Here is a 21209-nt window from a genome sequence, read left to right as displayed (position 1 = left end):
TAAGATCCACATTTAAAATCAATTGAGTCGAGAGAGAAAGAGAGAGAGAGAGAGAGAGAGAGAGAGAGAGAGAGAAAGAAAGAGAAAGAAAAAGAGAGAGAAAAGTGAAAAGATGGGAAGAAAGAGAAATGAACGAGACAAAGAAGAAAACAAACGAAATCATTAAGATCGGCAACAATAAAGCGATTTCTAAAATTGTCTACTAAAAACCGACCGAAAAACCGCCATCGGAACCGCCGGTAAAGTAGCCAGCGTTCTGTTGCGATATCTGCACCTGGCAGCCTGCAGCGGCTGCGGCCTGTGCCGGGTGGTAGAAGGCTCCAGGCGGTGGTGGCTGGCAATTGGTATCATTATCGTAACTGCTATTATTATTCTAATTATCATCATTATTGTCATTATTATTATCATTATTATCTCAGTCAGAGGAGAGAGAGAGAGAGAAAAAGAGAGGGAGAGAGAGAGAGAGAGATGAAAAAAATAAAGAATGGATACAAGATGAAGAAACGATCAAGAAAAGGAAGAGAGAAGGTAAGAACGAAAAAGAAAATAAAGCGAGAGTAGTAGCGTAAAAACCGAAAATGTCTACAAATAAACTTCCGCCATTAACAATAAATTATAATTAATTAATATAATTAATATTTATATCTATAATAAAACAATTATTCTTACGGGGATCCTGGCCGGGGTGTTGCCGTCAAATCTGGCCCCGGCGTCGAAGCCCCCGTGCACCACAACAGTGGGTGGTGGGACAGCTTGCACGGGCGCTGCATACGACTAATTATGATTAAATATTATAATTATAATTAAATTACAAAGATTATAATTAAATATTATTACATTAATTTAATTAGTTGTGAATAATTTAATTAATTATATAAAAATTATGAACAAATTAAATTTGAATGAGGTAAGGGTGGAGAATGATGGATGAGGAAGTTACCTGCTGGCAGGGCTCAGCTGGAAAAATAAATAAAAATATATTTAACAATAATAATAATAAATCACGATAATTAAAAATATTGAAATAACATTTAGACACGATGAATGAACGACCAGATGGCTCAATGGGTAGAGGCGCCAGGTCCTGCATTGAAGTGACCAGGTTTGAATGCAACATGATCTCAGGCACATAGCATACAGAAAAATGTAGCTACTACTCTTACCACTTACGCACAAAAAAAATTATTCATTAAAACTATTACTTTACCAAAAAAAGAAACCAAAGTTAATAAAATTACCAGAATATGGTGGGGGTGGTTGTGGGCTGTACAGGTACCCGGTGTTATAGGGTGGTTGTGGTGGATACCCCGCATTGAAGGGGGGTTGTTGAGGGGGATAGCCAGCACTGTAGGGGGGCTGTTGGGGCTGGAAAGTTGATGGTGCAGCTTGCCTGGGGTAGCTGCTTTGTTGCGGCAGGCCTTCTTTTTCTTTTTTATTTGGAAGTAAGATTTATGAGTGAGAATTTTTTGAAAAAATATTTCATAATTATCATCATTTACATCATCATCATCATCATCATCATCATCGGTGGTGATAGTAGTAGTAAATGTAGTAGTAGTAGTAGTAGTAGTAGTAGTAGTAGTAGTAGTAGTAGTAGTAGTAGTAGTAGTGGTAGTAGTAGTAGTAGTAGTATCATAATCATCCTCATAATTTTTTAAGCAATTTGTTAAAAGGCATCATACGAAGTGTTTGTATAATGAAAAAATAAATTCAAGGGCTATTTAAACAAGAATAATTTATAAAGTTATATCATGATAGAAAAGCTGAAAGGGAAGAGAGAAAAAATGAGATAGATAGATAGATAGATAGAGAGAGAGAAAGAGAGAGATAGAGAAAGAGAGAGAAAGAGACAAAGATGACACATTAGTAGAAAAAGTTGTAAAACTAGAAAAAAGAGACAGAGAAACAGCAAAAAAACCAAAATTTATTTATTGACTAAACAGCAGTCATTCTGCCATTCATTATCATTCATAAGTCGAGTGTTCATCATTCAAAATTTTTTAACGCTGAGAGTAGAGGAAAATAATCATATGATATTATTGTTATATTATTATATTATATTATAAGAATAATTTAATAATAAATGACAAAAAGAATCGTTGACATTAGAACAATATTACAATATTGAAAATAATTATGATAAGAGAAGTTAATAAGAAAAATAGGTAGTAAAAATATCAAAAGAATCAAGTTGTTGGTTGAAGATACAAGACACAAATTTGCCATCATCTACATTGCTATAAAATCATAATCTAATCTAATCCAATCCAATCAAAATTCGAATCCTTACAAAACACAACACAACATATTTTACTTTATTTATATTTATAATATTGGTTTGTTTGGTTGGTTGGTAATCTTTGATAAACTATTCTAGCAGACATCTACTAACTTTTACACATAATTTGTTTACGTGTTTATTTGTTTGTTTATGGTTTATTGGTTGGTTGGTAACCCTAACTTTTCATTTAATAAAGATCCTATGATGATCTGAAATTCAGATTCAAATTCAAGTTCAGATTCTGAATGCACAAATAAATTTAGTAAAATAAGTAAAAAATACAAACAAATCAATTCAAATTTAATTTTTTAACCTTTCTTCTCTTTTGGTTTCTTAGAAAAAAGCGGCATTTTTTGTGAAAAATTTAAAAATTAATTTAAAATTTTTTCTTATCTTCGAGATCAAAAATCAGAAATTTGACGCGCAATTTGTGACAATTTAACAGGAAAAATCAATTCAGCTTTGGAAAAACCGCTGAAGTTATTTTTATACCTCAAATTATTGCGGTAAAAAGTGGAACATTAACTAGTTATTTATTTAATAAAACATTAACTAATTAATAAATAATTAAAATATAATATTTTAATTGTTATTTTTATTGTTTTGTTATTTTATTTTATTTAAAATAATTGTTTACGCAAAACTGTTTTGCTTAAAAAAGCTTTCAATTTACCTTTTGACCACGTTGAAATTGATTTAAGTCCACCTTTAGTGCCTTGTTTAAAATTTCTATCTGAGAATTTTAAACTTTGTGATATTTTAAAGTTAATTTAAATCATTTTCTTAATTATTTTACGTTTTTTTAAAAACACTTTTATTTTTGATTTTACCTAATATTTAAAAATGAATGCTCACTTTGCTTACATATCCATTTTGATGGTCGTCGTCGGTTTTGTGTTCTACCTAAAAAATGAATTGGACGTCAGTTACGATGGCTTGGAAGCCCTGAAAAGATCTCAGGCGGAAGAAGAAACAAATTTTAAACAAAAGTTAAAGTTTTTCGACAGCAGTTTTGAAAAGTGCAAGATGAAGTTGCAGGACACTGAGCAGAAGCACAAATCAGAGCTTGAATCTCTCAGCAAGAAAGTTGTTGAAGGTAAACAGGCCCTGGAAAAATGCTCCAACGATAAAGTTTGTCTGCAAATTTGAACTTTCTAAATGAAAATTATGTCATTGGTATCATATTGAAGCCTATAGTGATTATTTATTTTCTATAAAGCAATTCTAAAATATATAATTAATAATATATAATATAAATAATGTGTATTTTGTATATTATTTAATTGTTTGTATTGTAAATATAATATGTACATTTAATTTTTCAATTAAATTTCAAATCTTATTTAATTTTCAAATCAAGCAATCCATGGAGCAAAGTTTAAAAAAGGTCCAAACCTCCCTTGATGCCCTACAGCACGAGAGTTCTCACTCTGAGAGGGAGCTTGCAAGTTGCAGGGGCGAGAAGGATCACCTGATCTCGAAGATCAAAGAAGATTCACAGAAGTATGAGACGTGCATGTCGACGAGCGCTCAGTGTGCTGCTGACAAGTCCCACCTGCAGAACGAACATGAGAAGTTGAGAGTTCAGCTGCAGGAGTCAGCAGCAGCATGTGATGGTGCGAAGAACAATGAGGCACAGCTGACAAACAACTTACGAGAGTGCCAGCAGAAAGCAAATGTTCTTCAAGATAATGTCAATCAGCAGTCTCAAGCTGCTACCTCGTGCATCGATCAGAAACAAAAGTGCGAAGCTGAAAAGCAAACTTGCTTGCATGCAGCTGAACAACAAGCTGCTCAACTTCAAACTTTTTCTGATCAGTTGCAGGCTCAAAAAGCAGCTGCTGAAAGAGCAGCTGCAGCCCAGCAAGAAGCTGAGGCAAGAGCAACTGCAGCCCAGCAAGCAGCTGCTGAACAGGCAGCAGCAGCTCAACAAGCAGCTGCAGAAAGAGCAGCTGCAGCCCAACGAGCAGCTGATGAACGTGCAGCTGCTGAACGTGCAACAGCTGAACGAGCAGTAGCTGAACGTGCAGCAGCTGAACGTGCAGCAGCTGAACGTGCAGCAGCTGCACGAGCTGCTCAGGAGCAAGCAGCTGCTGAAGAAGCCAAAAGAGTTGCTGCAGAACAGCAGGCAGCAGCAGAGCAAGCAGCTAAAAAACCAGCTGCTTAGTTTGCATCAAAACTCCCGGTATTCAGTTTGTTTTCTTTCAGTTTGTTATGAAGACAACACTGAAATATTTTTCACATGTTTTGTTCATTTGTTAGCCAATGCATTATTTCTCAACCAGCCATCTTAATGGAATTCTTGTTCAGTTCACTTTTTCCTTAACCCCTCTGGGGATTGTTAGGTTGCATTTTTTTTCATGATTATGTATTTGAATATTGATTTGATTTGATATTGATGAGTTTGTTAGCAAATGCTTAGTAGCCATAGTATTTATACTTGGTAGTATTCGTAGTATTTGTACATGGGTTTCATTTTCAAATAGTTAACACACTGTTGTTGCGTTATTTCAATTAGTTTCACTTTCGTTTTACCATTTCATTTGAGAGAATTTTTACATAGGCTAGTTAGAATCTGCTGATTTTGAAAAATAATTCAAATTGTCAGGGCTTACTTGTTCATTCATTCATTTGGCTCAGTTAATTTGCACGATGCAGTTATTACTTCTACATTCTGCACTTATTGGTCTTTCGTTGTTTTGCTCCAACCAAACTTCGTTGTCGCATTAACAAGAGGATGGCTGGTGACGTTAAGTTAACCTTGCTGTCATTATTATTGTATACATGTGTTGTTGATCTTAACATTTTCCAAACATATCTGCTGGCTAACAACTAAGACAATGTTATTTCCTTTTTACTGGTTAATTTTGGGTTGCTTATGCATATATACTGTGTATATATATATATATATATATATATATATATATATATATATATTTTGGTAGCAGACTGTTGTTAACGCAACATTTCAAAAATTCAACACTACTTTCAACATTGTTCAACTTTTTTAAAAGTTCTTCTTTTCTTGATAACTCATTCAAGAGTAATGTTTTTTTGTTTTTGATTTCTGCAGAAATACTCCGTGATTAAGTCTGGCGTGTTAATGTAAATTTTGGTAACAGACTGTTGTTAACGCAAAAAAGTTGAACATTGTTGAAAGTAGTGTTGAATTTTTGAAATATATATATATATATATATATATATATATATATATATATATATATATATGTATGTATATATATATTTTTTACAATATTCTATAAATTCTACCTATTGTAAAAATTATGGTCTATTACCAACACTATATATATATATATACGTTCTACCTCGGGGAACCGGGTCTTTGGACGCAAAACGAAGATTGATTGATATATATATATATATATATTTTGTTTTTTCAAAAAACTTTAGTGAGAAAAATTGAAAAAACGAACTACAAACATTCGGTATAATTTATAGAATATTGTAAAAAGTATGGTCTATTACCAACATATATATATATATATATATATATATATATATATATATATATATATATATATATATATATATTTGATGACCAATCAAATAGCTGGTTTGACCAATTATTAACATTGGTCATCTGTCGTTCAGATAATCTAGCAGCCAATCAATGAAAAGGTCAACTAATTATTATTCAAATCATTTGAACTATGCCGGCCGATTAAAAGATATTTTCAGTCAATCAATGATTTCTTTAGTGATTGGTCTGATGGTTTCTGCTTGAGTTGTTGTATTGGATCTAATTAAATCAAATTATTATGGTTATTAATTATATTATTATTATTATTCATTGTTATTATTATATATTATGAAATTATTTTTATAAAAATCGGGTAAAATTAACCCGGTTTTGTGTCTAGCTGTATTGTTTGCGTGTCCTTGTATTCATATGCTATTGGATTGATATCAAACTTTTTGTATGTATTAAAGATTAATATTTGTTTTCGTTCATTCATTCATTCATTCATTCATTCATTCATTCATTCGTTTATTCGTTCGTTCGTTCGTTTACTCATTCATTCATTCGTTTTTTCATCCATCCATCCGTAATATTAGTGACTTTTTAACTTGCTATTTAAATTGTTTCTTAAATGTGTGTGTGTGTGTTCATTGTTAAATGATTTTATTATTATTACTATTATTATTATTGTTGTTATTATTATTATTATTATAAACATATTTTTGAGATTTTTTAGTTCTCGTTTTAATCCTCCATGTTAATTTCATGAAGCTTGGTTTAATTGTTAACACCCACACACGCACACACACACGCACACACACACGCACGCATAATTTTACTAGTTACTAATTACATTTATGATGAAATTTTTTTTCAAATTTCTTTCAAATAGCGTCGCCATTTTGTATTTTCTGAAACAGACTGAATGAGATGAAATGTGGTAGTAGCGTTAGCTGCAGCAGTAGTAGTGAGTAGTAGTAATAGTGTTAGTAGTCTTCCTCTCTCTTCTTTTCCTCTCTCTCTTCTTTTTCTCCCTCTCTCTCTCTCTCCCTCTCTCTCTCTCTCTCTCTCTCTCTCTCTCTCTCACGTTTTCAGGTTTCTGGAGCAACTCATTAGTATTCACCATTCGTTCGTAAAAACACTTCGATAGAAGACAAAAAAGATTCACGCGAGGAAAAATTTCCCGCCAAATTAATGAGGTGACGTCATTTCCATTTGATGACGATGACGTCATCTGGAAGAGATGAACGAAACAAATAAATCTATTTATATTCGTCCTAGAAAGTTGTGTTGAAATGCTGTTATAGTGAAAAACGCTGACGATGATAACAACAAATGCAATAATAGTAATAATAATAATTATTATTTCTGTTATTGTTTTTATTATATTAAATATAATAAGTTATTTGAATAATTTATTACAGATGAGCGGCATATAACGCGACCGTAGAAGACACAGGCCTGCCGGCCTCTTAATCCATCCAGCCTTTCATGTAATAACCTCTTTCTTAGTTCATTTCCATTTCTGATTCTTCTTAGAAAAATTTGAGAAGGAGAGAAAGATGAAAGAGAGAGGAGAGAGAGAGAGGAAACAGAGAGGAAGGGATAAGTGAATGAAGGAAAAGAGATTTAATGAGAAAAAGGCATAAAATTTGCGAGTTGATGAGGGGAAAAATTAGTTCGCATCTCATTATCCGCCATGTTGAAGGGGCTTTTTTGCACTTCTGCTTGCATTTGAATTTTAAAAAACAAATTGAACAAAACAAGAAAGTATTAAAAAGTAGAAAGTTCATTCATTCGTTCGTTTTTTTCTTCCTTCGGTCGTTCATTATTTAATTTGTCTGTAGATTCATCCCTAATTCAATCATTCATCCATTCATTCACTCCTTCATTCATCTCTCCATACTTATTCACTCGTTTAACCATGAAAATGAAAAAAAAAACAAAACAAAATTACTCCAACAAAGAAAAAAGCCTACCATATATTTTGATTGCAAGAGATCTGGAGCGTGAAACTTTTCTAGCAATGAGTGTGTTGTGGTGGTTGGTGTGGTAGTGGTCGGTGTGGTGGTGGTGGCCGGTTCTGTGGTAGTGGTCGGTGTGGTGGTGGTGGCCGGTTCTGTGGTCAGTCGGTCGGCCACAAATTCAAATATCAGCATGTTCACTAGCCGTAAATTAATTTACTGAATGAAAGAAGTGCATGTAGTAGTGGCAGGTGATTTAGTGGCCGTGGTTTCGTGTGGCGGTGTAGCAGTAGTAGTAGTAGTAGTTGTAGCAGTAAAAGTAATAGTATTAGTAGTAGTAGCAGTGTTAGTTATAGTCGTACAATCATAACAATAGAAGTAGCAATAGTAACAGCTTCAGTAGCAGCATTAGTAGTAGTAGTAGTAGTAGCAGCAGAAGTAGTAGCAGAAGTAGAAGTAGTAGTAGTTGCTGCAGTGGTAGTAGTTGTAACTTCATGTCTTTCTCACAACATTTGACGTGAGAATTCTTTCACAATCTGGACACGAACGAAACGCGTTTTCTTTACCTTTGTTTGTTCCCTGGCTAAAATAATGAATTAAAAAATTTATCGGAAAAGTATGGCCGTCATAATTTCATAAATAAATTATTAAATATTCTTCTTTTTCTTCTTCATCTTCATCGTTTTCATCATCTTCTTCTTCTTCGTCTTCTTCAGCATCATCTTTTTCTTCATCATCATCATCTTCTTCTTTCTCTTCTTCTTCTTTTTCTTCTTCTTCTTGAAAGAAGTAGTGGTTTAAAATTGTAGTAATAGTAGCAGCAGTAGCAGCAGCAGTAGTAGCAGCAGCAGCAGTAGCAGCAGCAGCATTAGTAGTAGTAATAGTAACACTTTTTTTCTTATGTGTAAAAGTTTTTTAAATTGTGCAAAAAGTTTTTTTCTTCAAAAAGAAAATGTTTTTTTTAATGGCGGGAACAAGAGAAACCGAATAAGTATCGTCTGCTATCATCATCATCATCGTCATCATCGTCATCATCACCATCGTCATCGTCTTCTCCCTCCTCATCATCATTATCATCATCATCATTATTATTATCATCATCGTCATCATTATCATCATTATTATACTTGTTGCAAAAGTATTAGTACAGTGATACTATTACTACTACTACTACTACTACTACTACTACTACTACTACTACTACTACTACTACTATCACTACTACTACTACTACTACTAATAATAATAATAATAATAATAATTATTAATAATAATTAATAATAATAATTTTAAAAAAAATAAATTTCGTTTCTAGCTTTTACACTTCGACAGTGGCAATTAAAAAAAAGTTGTACGAAATTTTGCAAAGATTCTTTTTATTCCTTTTTTTGTTCTCCTCGTTCTTTCATTCATTCCCCTGTGATTGACAGGTTTAAGTGGGGGGTAGTTTTTTTTTTCGTCGGCAGGTGGCCGGTCCATTACAGAGTGGCAAGTGCTATGTAAATAACAAAATGATAGTGTGCGTGTTCTATGTGGCCGGTTTGCCACTGCTGTTCGTTTGTTTGTTTGTTTTCTGCTTGTTAGTTTGTTGATGTTGAGGTTGTTGCTGTTGTTGTTGCTTGTCGATGTTAATGTTGTTGTTGTTGGTGTTGATTTTGTTGTTGTTGGTGGTGGTGTGGATGAGGATTTTGTTGTTGTTGCTTGTGGTGGGGTGGAATAAATATTTTGTTGTTGTTGCTTGTGGATGTTGTTGTTGATGCTAATGTTGTTGTTGTCTGCTGATGCTGCAATATTTTCAACGTTTTCAATGTTCTTTTTTGTTTGCCACTAAACATGAGAAATTTCGAAGGCATTAAAAATGAATGAGCGGAAATGAAAGAATTATGAATTTTTTTTTTATTTCAGAAACGCTTAGAAATTATAAAACTCTTTTTTAAATAGAGTGCGCGCGCGCACGCACACAAACAACCACACACACGCACACAAACAACCACACACACGCACACAAACAACCACACACACGCACACAAACAACCACACGCACACATTCAGACACTAAGACGTACAGGTCAACAACACGACAACAATAATAACAACAATATCAATATTAGTGATTACAAATAACAATAATAATAATAATAATATCATTGATAATAATAATAATAAAATATAGTAATAATTATGATTATTTTATTACGGCAACCCCCGATCTCGGGGAAAATGCCGTCTAAACGTGTGTTGTGTTGTTGTATGATAATTTTATTAATATAATTTATGATATAATTACTACAAAATTTTCAAGTAAAACATTGTGACGTACATATAAAGAACTGGTTAGATCGGTCAATATTTATATAAATGAAACGTTTCAAGACGACCACGACTGCCGACGTCATCATCACCACCACCACCACCACCACCACTACCACCACCACCACCACCATCGTCATCACCATCATCATCGTTGCGATAGCATTCATTATCATAACTTTTCTTTTTGGAGTTAACTTCACTTTTAATGAAATTCAACTGGAAGGAGATGGGCGGAGGCAGAAGGGCTTGCAAGCTGTTGCTGAACGTCATCTCGCCACTGGCTAAGCAGACCTTTTCGCAAACCATCGAGAAAAAATTCAGATCTCTATGCTCTAAATTTAGCCACGAGTCACGTGTTATGAAAATTATTTTGTGTCTTTGGTATTCTAGAATGTTTAGAAGTGTTTTGCGGAGTTTGTTGTTGCTGTTGTTGATGCTGTTGATGTTGATGTTGTTGTTGATGTTGTTGCTGTTGAAGTCCTTGTTGATGCTGTAGTTGCAATTGTGCTTAGGGATTGACAAATTTTTCTGTAGATATGATTCGGACAAGACAACAATGGTCAACTGACTGGCCGATATCTGTAAATAAAATATAAACACTTGTACGAAGGTTACGGTAGCAAAATTAGAATATTCGTAATCATCATCGTCGTCGTCGTCGTCATCATCATCATTACTTACCTGTCGAAACACTTCATCACAATTGCCATCATCTCCATCATCTTCATTATCTTCATCATCGTCACCAACTACAGAGTCGCATTTGAGAAAGAAATTTTTCATCGTCATTATCTTCCTCTTCTTCTTCGATTTCGGTATAAACTTCGATCTATCAGTCCAGCTATCGCTATTATCGATACCAATACCAATATAACCGGTATTATCAATACCAATAATACCGGTATTCGAATCTTGCAGATGTTGTTGTAAGCTTATCTTGTATGTTGGGTATTTCGACCAAAGTATATCCAACAAAACCCCTGCAACCCAGTTCTCGTCGTCCTCGCTGTATGATACAAAGATATCATTTGATATCATTATCTTCCCTGGTGGTGATGATAATGGCGGCGGCACTCGAGCCGTCGGTACGTGCTTGAATATTTCGGTATTGGTAGCATTCCTGCCGGCCTGGAAGCTTTTAGATTTTAGAGCCGTTTTATTCTTTATTTTAATAACTTTAAAATATAGGAATGCCACTGCTAGAAATCCAGTTATCGATAAGCAGGCAATAAAAATTGGTAAACTAATCTCAGACGAATATTCGCCGAATGTCGAATCGCTCAACAAAAGCTTCAACATCGTACTATTGTTGTTGTTGTTGTTGTTGTTGTTACTTCCGATACCGATGATTTCCGTGATGTTATTAACTCGGTTATATCGCTCCGGTACTATCCAATTCTCTGTTAACCGTATATTCGTTTGATCGTCGAAGTTGTAATAAAACAGAGCATCACTGTTCTGTGATGACGACGATGAGGATGAAGATGATGAAGATGATGATGAAGACATTTTATTCATTTTTCTGCCATAATGGTAATTTTTTCTCAGCGTAAAATTAGGACAATGATCGTTGAACCGACGAATAAATTCGGATACCGATTGACCACTGGCACATTTCCATTCAGAAAAATCGCCCTTCATTTTATTGAAACTTCTTTTAAACTGTCTAATAGATTTGTAAACACTTTTAGTGCAAGAACATTCTAGAGGGTTCATTCGAAGAGTTAAAGCATTTAAACTTTTCATTTTCTGCACGTCAGCCACTGAGATGCGATGTATCGAATTATCGTGCAAGTATAAAGACTCGAGCCCAGGGTAGAGCGCTCGTAATAAGTCGAAATCGACTTTGGAGATGTGATTATGCGACAAGTCGAGTTGAACCGAATACCGAATGACCGATTCGATATTTTTGTTGTTTGTGAAGGTGATGCTGTTGTTTTTGTTGTTTGTTGAGATGATGATGTTGTTGTTGTTGTTGTGACTGATGATTGGACTAAAAGGATGATCAAGAAATAACGTTTTCAAGGATGTGATTTTGTTATTATTGTTTTTACCATTGTTGATGTGATTTTGATGGTTGTTGTAATTATTATTATTATTATTATTATTGTTGTTTTTGTTGCTGCTGCTGTAACTACAGTTCACTATTAGTTTCATTAAAATGGCATTTTTGGCCTTGTTAGTATAATTGCTTGTATTATTATTATTATTATTGTTATTATTATTTGTATTATTATTATTATTATTATTATTATTAACTATTTTCACACACGTACATAAACTCGGACAATAATCATAATAATAATAATAATAGTAATAATAATAATGACGATGATAAAAATGATCCATCCCGAGACTAAAAAGACGACGATAGTAGCGATCGTACTCCTGATGACGATACCGGAAACGATTGTCATTGTCATGTTGATGATGATGATGATGATGGTGTAGGTTGTGATAATGATGCCGCAAAGAATTAAAACCGGAATTTTTTCCCTTTTCATCAATTAACCTACCGCCTTCGCTGCTCCCTAGCTTATTATTATCATCATTATTATTATTATTATTGTTGTTGTTGTTGTTGTTGTTATTATTATTGTCGTTGTTATTATTATTATGGCCGCTAGATCTTACTCTGGGTCTCGGAGTCTTGCCATTTAACTGCGAGCAATATAGATTTATTAGGACCTGCATGTTGGCGGTTCTCTCAGATTTTTCCTCGCTTTTGTTGTTATAGCTATTATTATTATTATTAATGTTGTTGTTGTTGTTGTTGCTGCTGTTTGTTGAATCATCATTATCAACATCGTTATAGCTACCACCATCATCACCACCACCATCATCATGATCATCATCACCACCACCATCATCATCATCACCGTCGTCAAAGTTATCGTAATAATAATAAACAGTTTTATTATTATTATTATCATTACTATTGTTGTTGTTGTTGTTGTTATTCGCATTATTGTATTTAATATAATCGTAATCGTCGGTATTATCGCCCAGACCCGCGCATAAATCAACATAGATATATAATGGCATCTCCCGAGCAATTGTTTGTTCTGTGGTCCTAACCATATCAATCTTCTCGTATTTATAATCTTCTGTATTTTGTCTGCTTATGTTTACGTTATAGTTGATGTTGTTGTCTGGGATGACGGTTTTGATGTTGTTGTTGTTGATGTTGTTGATGTCTGTGAAGTCCCCAGAGTTAAAAATAGCATTCTTATTTGCTGCAAAGTCTTCGCTTATTTTTTCTATGACAATAATCTCTTCCTTATTATTATTGTTACTGTTATTAGTGTTGTTGTTGTTGTTGTTGTAACGGTTTGTAAATACGTCTGGAGTATTTACGACACCGAATAATCTTAAAACATATGCAATTGTTTCTAACTTGTTGATGATGTTATTATCATTATTATTATTGCTGTTATTACTATTATTATTGTTGTTGTTATTGTTATTATTATTATTACTATTTTTATGACGTCGTACGCTGGTCAGTATAACGTCCAGTTGGGGTTTTTCGCTTGTTTCGCTTTCTGAATGCACACTTTCACTGAGCCCTCGTACCAACACATTGGCATCGGAAATTATTACATTGACTGAGACGGAAGATTTAAATGGGGTTTTTCTAAGAGGGAAGTTCAATGTTTGGAGTTTCATATTTAAACCTGGAAAACCCCAGTTTCGTAATGGGAAAACCCAAGTTTCGATTTGCGTTATTTTGTTATTAGTGCAGTCGAGTTTACGAAGATTTTTAAGGTGTTTAAACCATTCTTTGTTTAATTTTGTGAGTTGATTGTTTGAGAGATTCAGGTTTTTTATTCGGCTGAGCGTGTATTTGAACACGGGAGCTTTGATCTCGGCGAGTTTGTTGTAACTGAGATCGAGTGTTTGTAGTTCTGGCCAGGGTCTTGGGTTTTGGACTTTTTTGTTGTTGTCATTTTTGTTGTTCACATTTTCATTGTTCACCTTCTTTTTGTTCATACTTTCGTTCGTTTTCTTGTTTTTACTTTTGTCCGCATCATCGTCAATAAAACTTGTACTACGCCGAGATGTATCAATATCGTCGATCCTTGTATTGATACTCGTATCATGATTTGTCTCGTTATTTGTATCAGTATTCGTCTCGGTATTTGTATCAGTATTCGTCTCGGTATTTGTATCATAATTCGTCTCGGTATTTGTATCGTGATTCGACTCGGTATTTGTATCGAGCGTCAAATTGACAGCAAATATTCGCGGATCATCGTCATTCGGTTTCCGAGTCTTATTGCCATCGATTTGTACGGTATCACCGTGTGAATGATAATCTCCGTAATTGATGTCCAGGTTTTTCATCCTCGATAGATGGCTGTCATCATCATTATCATCACCCCCATCATCATCATCCTCATTATCATCCTCATCATCATCATTATTATTATTGTTATTATTATCTATGTTATTTTTGTTGTTGTTGTTGTTGTTTTTGTTTGCACGATCATCGTCCTCCTCATCATCATCATCACGATGGGTATCATTATCATCGCTACCCTCATTATCATTATCGGTGTCGGTACCGTCATCATCATCATCAGTACCGTCATAATCATCATCATCATCACCGCCATCATCTATACCGTACTTCAGATCGATTTGATCCGGGTCATATTCGTCATCGTCATCACCATCATCATCATTATCATCTTCTTCATCTTCTTCTTCTTCAACTTCATCACCATCATCATTGGTGTAATCGGTCGTTACAGATGAATAAAAGGCCGATCCTTGTATACCGACCAAGCGATTTCTCGATAGATTAAGCATCTTCAGCTGAAATAAATCAACGAAAGTGAAGTCGATAATCTCATCTAAATTATTGTTTGACAAGTCGATGATTTCAACGCTGGCTAGACGGCCAGTGACGTCGTTACTACTACTGCTGCTACTACTATTGCTGCTGCTGCTACCACCCTTACTGCAGCCGCCTACGAATGATAGCGGTTCCAGAACCGATATAGAATTATTCGATAGTATAATTGATCGAATTGTACTCGGTCTCACTTCTGTTTCGTCATCGTTGTCAAAATTATTATTATTATTATTATTATTGTTATTATTATTAATTATATAATTTATTTTGCCATTTTTGATAATTAAATTTTTAATTCGTGGAAATTTTTTTGCAATATCGTTAACGGAAGTAGCGTTTTCGTTCAGGTTTTCAATCGAAACGTCGGTATAATCGGTCAGGAAATGGTGCTCGATACTTATCGTCGTTGTCAGACTCGGTATAATTACCAATTCGTTATAATTTTCAATCATTGGATTGTCCCCGGAAGTAGTATCGTTATTCGTCGGTTCGATACCGACGCTCCGTCTACTCTGTCTATATCTAGCAAAGCATTCATTCGGTAGAATCGATTCATCTGTTTGCATGAAAATATCGTAGGATAATAATGAGGAGGAAGAAGAAAAAGAAGATGGATCTGATGATGATGACGACGACGATAATGATGATGATGATGAAGGAGATGATGATGATGATGAAGGAGATGATGATGATGATGATGATGATGATGATGATGAAGGAGATGATGATGATGATGATGATGAAGGAGATGATAATGATGGATCGCGAGACGTCGTGCAAGCGATTTTGAATGAATTTTCTGGAACATCACTTATGCAAGTGCATCTCCACTCCCATGATGATGATGATGATGATGATGATGATGATGATGATGATGGTGATGATGACGATAGTATTGACGATGTGGTTGTTGCCACACGTGATTTCAATGCTAACTCGAAAAGTGCCACAAATTTATTGGCACCGCTAAACTCAGTTAGGGTAGTAGTTGTAGTAGCAGCTGTAATAGTAGTAGTAGTAGTAGCAGCAGCAGAAGTAGTAGTAGTAGTAGAAGTAGTAGTAGTAGTAATAGTATTAGTAGAAATAGTAATAGTAATAGTAGTAGTAGTAATAGTAGTAGTAGTAGCAGTAGTAGTAGTATTAGTAGTAGTAGCAGCAGTAGTAGTTGTAGTAGTAGTAGCAGCAGTAGTAGTAGTAGTAGGAATATTTATTGATGTTTTCTTTCTAAGTGGAAAAAGATTAATATCTTGATATGAATAAGTGGTAACACCTGCTACCATTGCGATTGTTTTGATGTTTGTTGATGTTGTTGTTGTTGATGCTGTTGTTGATGTTGTTGTTGATGTTGACGTTGTTGTTGCTGTTGATGTTGCTGTTGTTGACGTTGTTGTTGATGTTAATGTTGTTGTTGCTGAGGTAGATGGTGACATTGTTGGTAATCCGGAAAAACCAATCTTCATTACGTTTTGTTGATCCTTTAACACATTCAACTGATCCGTACGATTAGCCGGGAACAATGATGACGTCATTATGTTGTTGTTGTTGTTGACGTTGTTGTTGTTGTTGTTGTTGTTTATTTTGATAATGTTGCGATTGTAGTGCATTAAATTTGAAAAAAATTTTGTTATTGATGTTTGCGTTTTTGTAATTGTGAATGATGGTATTGATGTTGTTGTTTCAAAGTTTGCTGATGAACTAATAGTAGTAGTAGCAGCTGTAATAGTAGAAGTAGTAGTAGCAGTAGTAGAAGCAGTAGTAGTAGTAGTAGCAGCAGCAGCAGTAGTAGTAGTTGTAGTAATGAAGGCGTTCAAAACAAGAAATACTGCTGTCACGTTGAAAACGCTTAAAAGAACTAGAGAGAAAACTTGACTTGGATACGGCATTTTGTTGTTGTTGCTGTTGTTGTTGTTGTTACTGTTGTTGTTGTTGTTGCTGTTGCTGTTGTTGTTATTGTTGTTGTTGCTGGTTTAAAAAATTTTATATTTCTGCGAAAAAAATATAATGAATTTTTTTTCAGTGTGTAATATTCAAATCTTCTATTATAAATAGTAAAAACGCATGTTGGAAATAATTTAAGCGACTGTGATGATGAAGATGACGATGATGATGATGATGATGATGATGATGGCGATGATGATGATGACGATGATGACGATGATGATGATGATGAGGATGACGATGATGATGATGATGAGGATGATAAAAACTTATCGGAATAAATTATTACAACCGGCATGCAATGAAGAGAGATCCATTTTCATTTCGACATTTAGATTAAATTTATACGTCAGTTGTATTACAACAAAGTGCAGAGATACGTAAACATATACAAAGATATTCAAACGTATATTAACATAAACAAAGATATACAAACACGTGCAAAGATTAATAAACATAGACAAAGAATTGAAAATATCAACAATGGAATAAAAATTTTTAAGATTGAAAAAAATAGCTATATACAAAACATTACACACGCACCCAATCGAAAGCATGCAACCAAACAAAAGTAATACAAGCAGAAATACACACAGACATACAAACAAACAAATAAACATACAAATAAATACAATCACGTCACATAACACGGAGTTACATTACGAAGTTAATCTCAATCCGACCGGGATGCAATTTGTTTCAATATCAAAATACACAAAATGTGGTTTCAAATTTTGTTGAAAATAATTGTATGCAAACACACGCACACACGAACCAACGCGCGCGCGCACACACACACACATCAACTGCATTCAAGGATACAATCAACCCAACAACCCTAACCCTACAGCAGCAGCAGTAGTAGCATCATTTTAACTACCAATAAATATTTGATAAGTATACACTGGAAAAAATACTAAATTACTCCAAAAGACTTCTTGCACGGATTTTTTCACTGCTCGCGAACACTGACAATAAAATAGGATAGGTGGCAATGTAAACGCGCGCGGAATAGGGAAGAGTGCCGAGTTAGCTCCCCCACGTGTACAATTATAAATGTATTTGTCTCGTTCACCTCCTTTCCTCTCTTCTCTCTCTCTCTCCTCTCTCTCTCTTTCTCTCTCTCTTCTCTCTCTCTCTCTCTCTCTCTCTCTCTCTCTCTCTCTCTCTCTCTCTCTCTCTCTCTCTCTCTCTACACCCTATTTCTTGTCACAAACAATCAGATAAATATGGAACAACGCTGCTGAATAAATTTGAAACAACACCATCGCCAATAAAATCGCGGCCATTAAATTTCAATACAGGAGCAAATAATTAATGGGTCGATAATTTCATGATGGTTTCTCATGAATATGCAACGATGTCCTGATAGATAATTAATGAGGTTCTCATGAATATGTAATGAGGGTCTCACGAATATGTAATGAGGTCTTGTGAATATGTAATGAACTAGCGCAGTGCAGGCTGTTAAATATGCATAAGGGATTTTTTGACGGGCATAGAAATGTTGGCAATTGGGTTGTGAAATCCAAAGCAAATTCAAACAGAATAAATTAAAAAAATTTCAAGTTGTGGTGATAGTAATTCTAGTAGCAACAGTAATCGTAGTAATCGTAACTGTCATGGTGCTAGCAGCAGCTGTAGCAGCAGCTGTAGCAGCAGCTGTAGCAGCAGCTGCAGTAGTAGCAGCAGCAGTAGCAGGAGTAGTATTAGTAGTAGTGGCAGCCATTAAATGTAAAAAGAGTAAGTTTGAAATGTACCTATTCTTTTTGTCTCGACCCAAGGAGGCGGGCATTAGAATTTTGTGATAGACAATAAAGAGTGCAGTTATTGTTAGCGTTGAAGTAGGCTGGTGAATAAGTAATTGCTGTTTCTACTACTACTACTACTACTACTTCTACTACTACTAATACTAATACTACTACTTTTACTGCTGCTACTACTACTACTATTACAACTACTACTACCACTACTGCCACTACTACAACTACTCTTACTATTACGACTATTGCTGCTGTCGTTTTGCTTTTACTAATACTACTGCTACTACTACAGCTTCTAAGAGATATTAACTAAAAAAGAGAGAGAAAGATAATGAGTGAGAGAGAGAGATGGAAAATTTTTTAGGAGGTAGAACAATGGAGCGAAATTAAAAGAGAACAAAAGTTGAAAAAAAGAAGAAAAAAGAATGAGAGAATGACAAAAAAATGAAAGACAGACAGATGCAATGAAAACTGAAATAAAGATAAGCAATAAAAGACAGAAAATAAAAAAAATTATATATGAGAGTGCAAGAATTCAACGAAGCGTATATTGAAGAAAGTGCTTGTGTGTGGCGATCCTGATGACGATTGTTGTTGTTGTGGATAATGATGATGATGATAATGATATGATGATGATGATGGTGAGGTTGATGCTAGTAATGATAATGACGTCAGTGATGATGATGATGATGGTGGTGGTGGTTGTCTTGTCAATCATGATACACACACAATATAATGTGAATATGCATTAAACACAAACACGTATTTATAAATATGTGTGTGATTATGTGTGTATATGTGATTCTGTGTTTTTTATGTCTGTGTGTGTGTGTGTTTGTATGTGTGTACGTGTGTACGTGTGTGCGGCACACGAAAATACATCACAAGAAAAACATAAAAAATCACGCCATTATACATAAAAGGCATGCAAATGTTACATATTATGTTACAAAATTATATTTAATTATATTATAAAATTATATTATATTATAGAATTATATTATAATATGCAGTTGCTATTCTCGTCTCCTGATTGGTTAAGAGTGCTGTGACGTAAGAGATAATTTGGATAACAACTTCCTTTTTGAGGTTTTTTGGTCTGCCTTGTTGATGTCATGTATATTTGTTTAGCGTGTGTGCACTTTTAAAAAATAAATACATACATATGAACATACATTTATACGAACATACAAACAAACATCCATAAAGACATGTATACATACATACATACATACATACATACATACATACATACATACATACATACATACATACATACATACATACATACATACATACATACACACATCAATTGTATATATACAAATTGTTTGTGTTTGTATGTTTGTATATATATATAGTTGCATAACATATATACAAGATAACTGAAAACACGTTGATTGTTCGTCTGATAACCTTTTGTTTATGCTAGATTTGTGTCCAAGTCATTTGTATTTAACATTTATTACATAAAATTTAAATTTACATTGTTAATAATAATTACTAATAATTTTTATATTACATATATATATATATAATTATGTTATATTACATAGAATATTATGTTATAATTATATCAATTTATATATATTAGTTTATATATGTAATGTTTTTAATTCTTTATCACATATATAGAAGCACAATTGCCAACATGTCGGTATACGTCAGATATACCGTGAAAATCTCATAAATGACCCCTCTCTGACCTTTATATATATGTATGTATATGTATGTATAATGTATATATATATATATATATATATATATATATATTATATATATATATATATGTGTGTGTGTGTGTGTGTGTGTGTGTGTGTGTGTGTGTGTGTTGTATATACATTTATATATGACCTCTGACCTCTCTGACCCCATCCAAGATAAGTTGACTTACGATGGGGTAGCCATGAATTTTCTGGTTGACCTGAAAATAAAATCAATGGCGCCGAATTTCGTGTGCAAGTACTTCTACAACTACCACTGCTGCTGCTGCTGCTACTACACATACTACTACTACTACTGCTGCTACTACAGTTACTACCGCTACTATTAGTATTAGTAGTAGTGTTGCTAAAACTTCCGTTCATAATAATAATTAATAATGTTACATCTTCACTCTTTTATAATTGTATAATTATATTATAATTGTATTATAATAACTATGTTAATTATAATTGTTGGTATTTTAAACTGTTAATGTAACTATAGATTCGATTGTGGATCCTGTATATATTATTATTATTATATTATTATTATTATAACATATTATTATTATTATTATTATTCTGCTATGCTGTTATAAGTGTTATTGATGAGATTGCATATCCACGCCAATGACGTCACTCACTCAAACTGGCCACAACATCACGTGACCGGTCTACGTCACTATCAATTGTTATTGTTGTTACTACTACTACTACTACTTCTTCTGCTACTACTACTGCTACTAATACTACAACAACAACAACAGCTACTACTACTAATACTACTACTACTACTACTACTACTACTACTACTACTACTACTACTAATACTATTTCTGCTACTAGTACTGCTACTACTACTACTACTACTACTACTAATACTACTACTGCTACTGCTACTACTA

The 21209-nt window shown here is 33.9% G+C and overlaps 3 protein-coding genes across 3 annotated transcripts in view; 1 reads left to right on the top strand and 2 right to left on the bottom strand.

The window, feature by feature from the left end:
* Window positions 1-2734, bottom strand: part of HELRODRAFT_194720 (hypothetical protein) — a gene marked incomplete at its 3' end in the record, with an annotated part of 5085 nt that extends 2351 nt beyond the window's left edge. The window contains exons 1-5 of the mRNA XM_009033639.1: window positions 2600-2734; window positions 1239-1432; window positions 941-957; window positions 670-774; window positions 223-373 (exon numbers count right to left, since the gene is read on the bottom strand). Of these exons, the coding sequence (XP_009031887.1) occupies window positions 223-373; window positions 670-774; window positions 941-957; window positions 1239-1432; window positions 2600-2631 (499 nt within the window). The 5' untranslated portion in view covers window positions 2632-2734. The remainder of the gene's footprint in view (window positions 1-222; window positions 374-669; window positions 775-940; window positions 958-1238; window positions 1433-2599) is intronic.
* A 390-nt stretch (window positions 2735-3124) lies between these two features.
* Window positions 3125-4448, top strand: HELRODRAFT_182921 (hypothetical protein; the record flags this gene model as incomplete). Its single annotated transcript, XM_009033638.1, has 2 exons — window positions 3125-3412; window positions 3642-4448. 2 exons carry the CDS (start codon window positions 3125-3127, stop codon window positions 4446-4448), a joined length of 1095 nt encoding a protein of 364 aa, XP_009031886.1.
* Window positions 4449-8359: 3911 nt separating this feature from the next.
* HELRODRAFT_182920 (hypothetical protein) lies at window positions 8360-16429 on the bottom strand (the record flags this gene model as incomplete). The annotated part of the gene is made up of 6 exons (XM_009033637.1): window positions 8360-8505; window positions 10216-10618; window positions 10721-11969; window positions 12552-15422; window positions 16171-16272; window positions 16329-16429. 6 exons carry the CDS (start codon window positions 16427-16429, stop codon window positions 8360-8362), a joined length of 4872 nt encoding a protein of 1623 aa, XP_009031885.1.
* Window positions 16430-21209: the final 4780 nt, after the last annotated feature.

The sequence above is a fragment of the Helobdella robusta genome (assembly GCF_000326865.2).
Source record: "Helobdella robusta unplaced genomic scaffold HELROscaffold_95, whole genome shotgun sequence".
Lineage (NCBI taxonomy): Eukaryota > Metazoa > Annelida > Clitellata > Rhynchobdellida > Glossiphoniidae > Helobdella > Helobdella robusta.
Note: the sequence above shows the minus strand (reverse complement) of the source record. Positions and strands in the feature narration are given on the sequence as shown.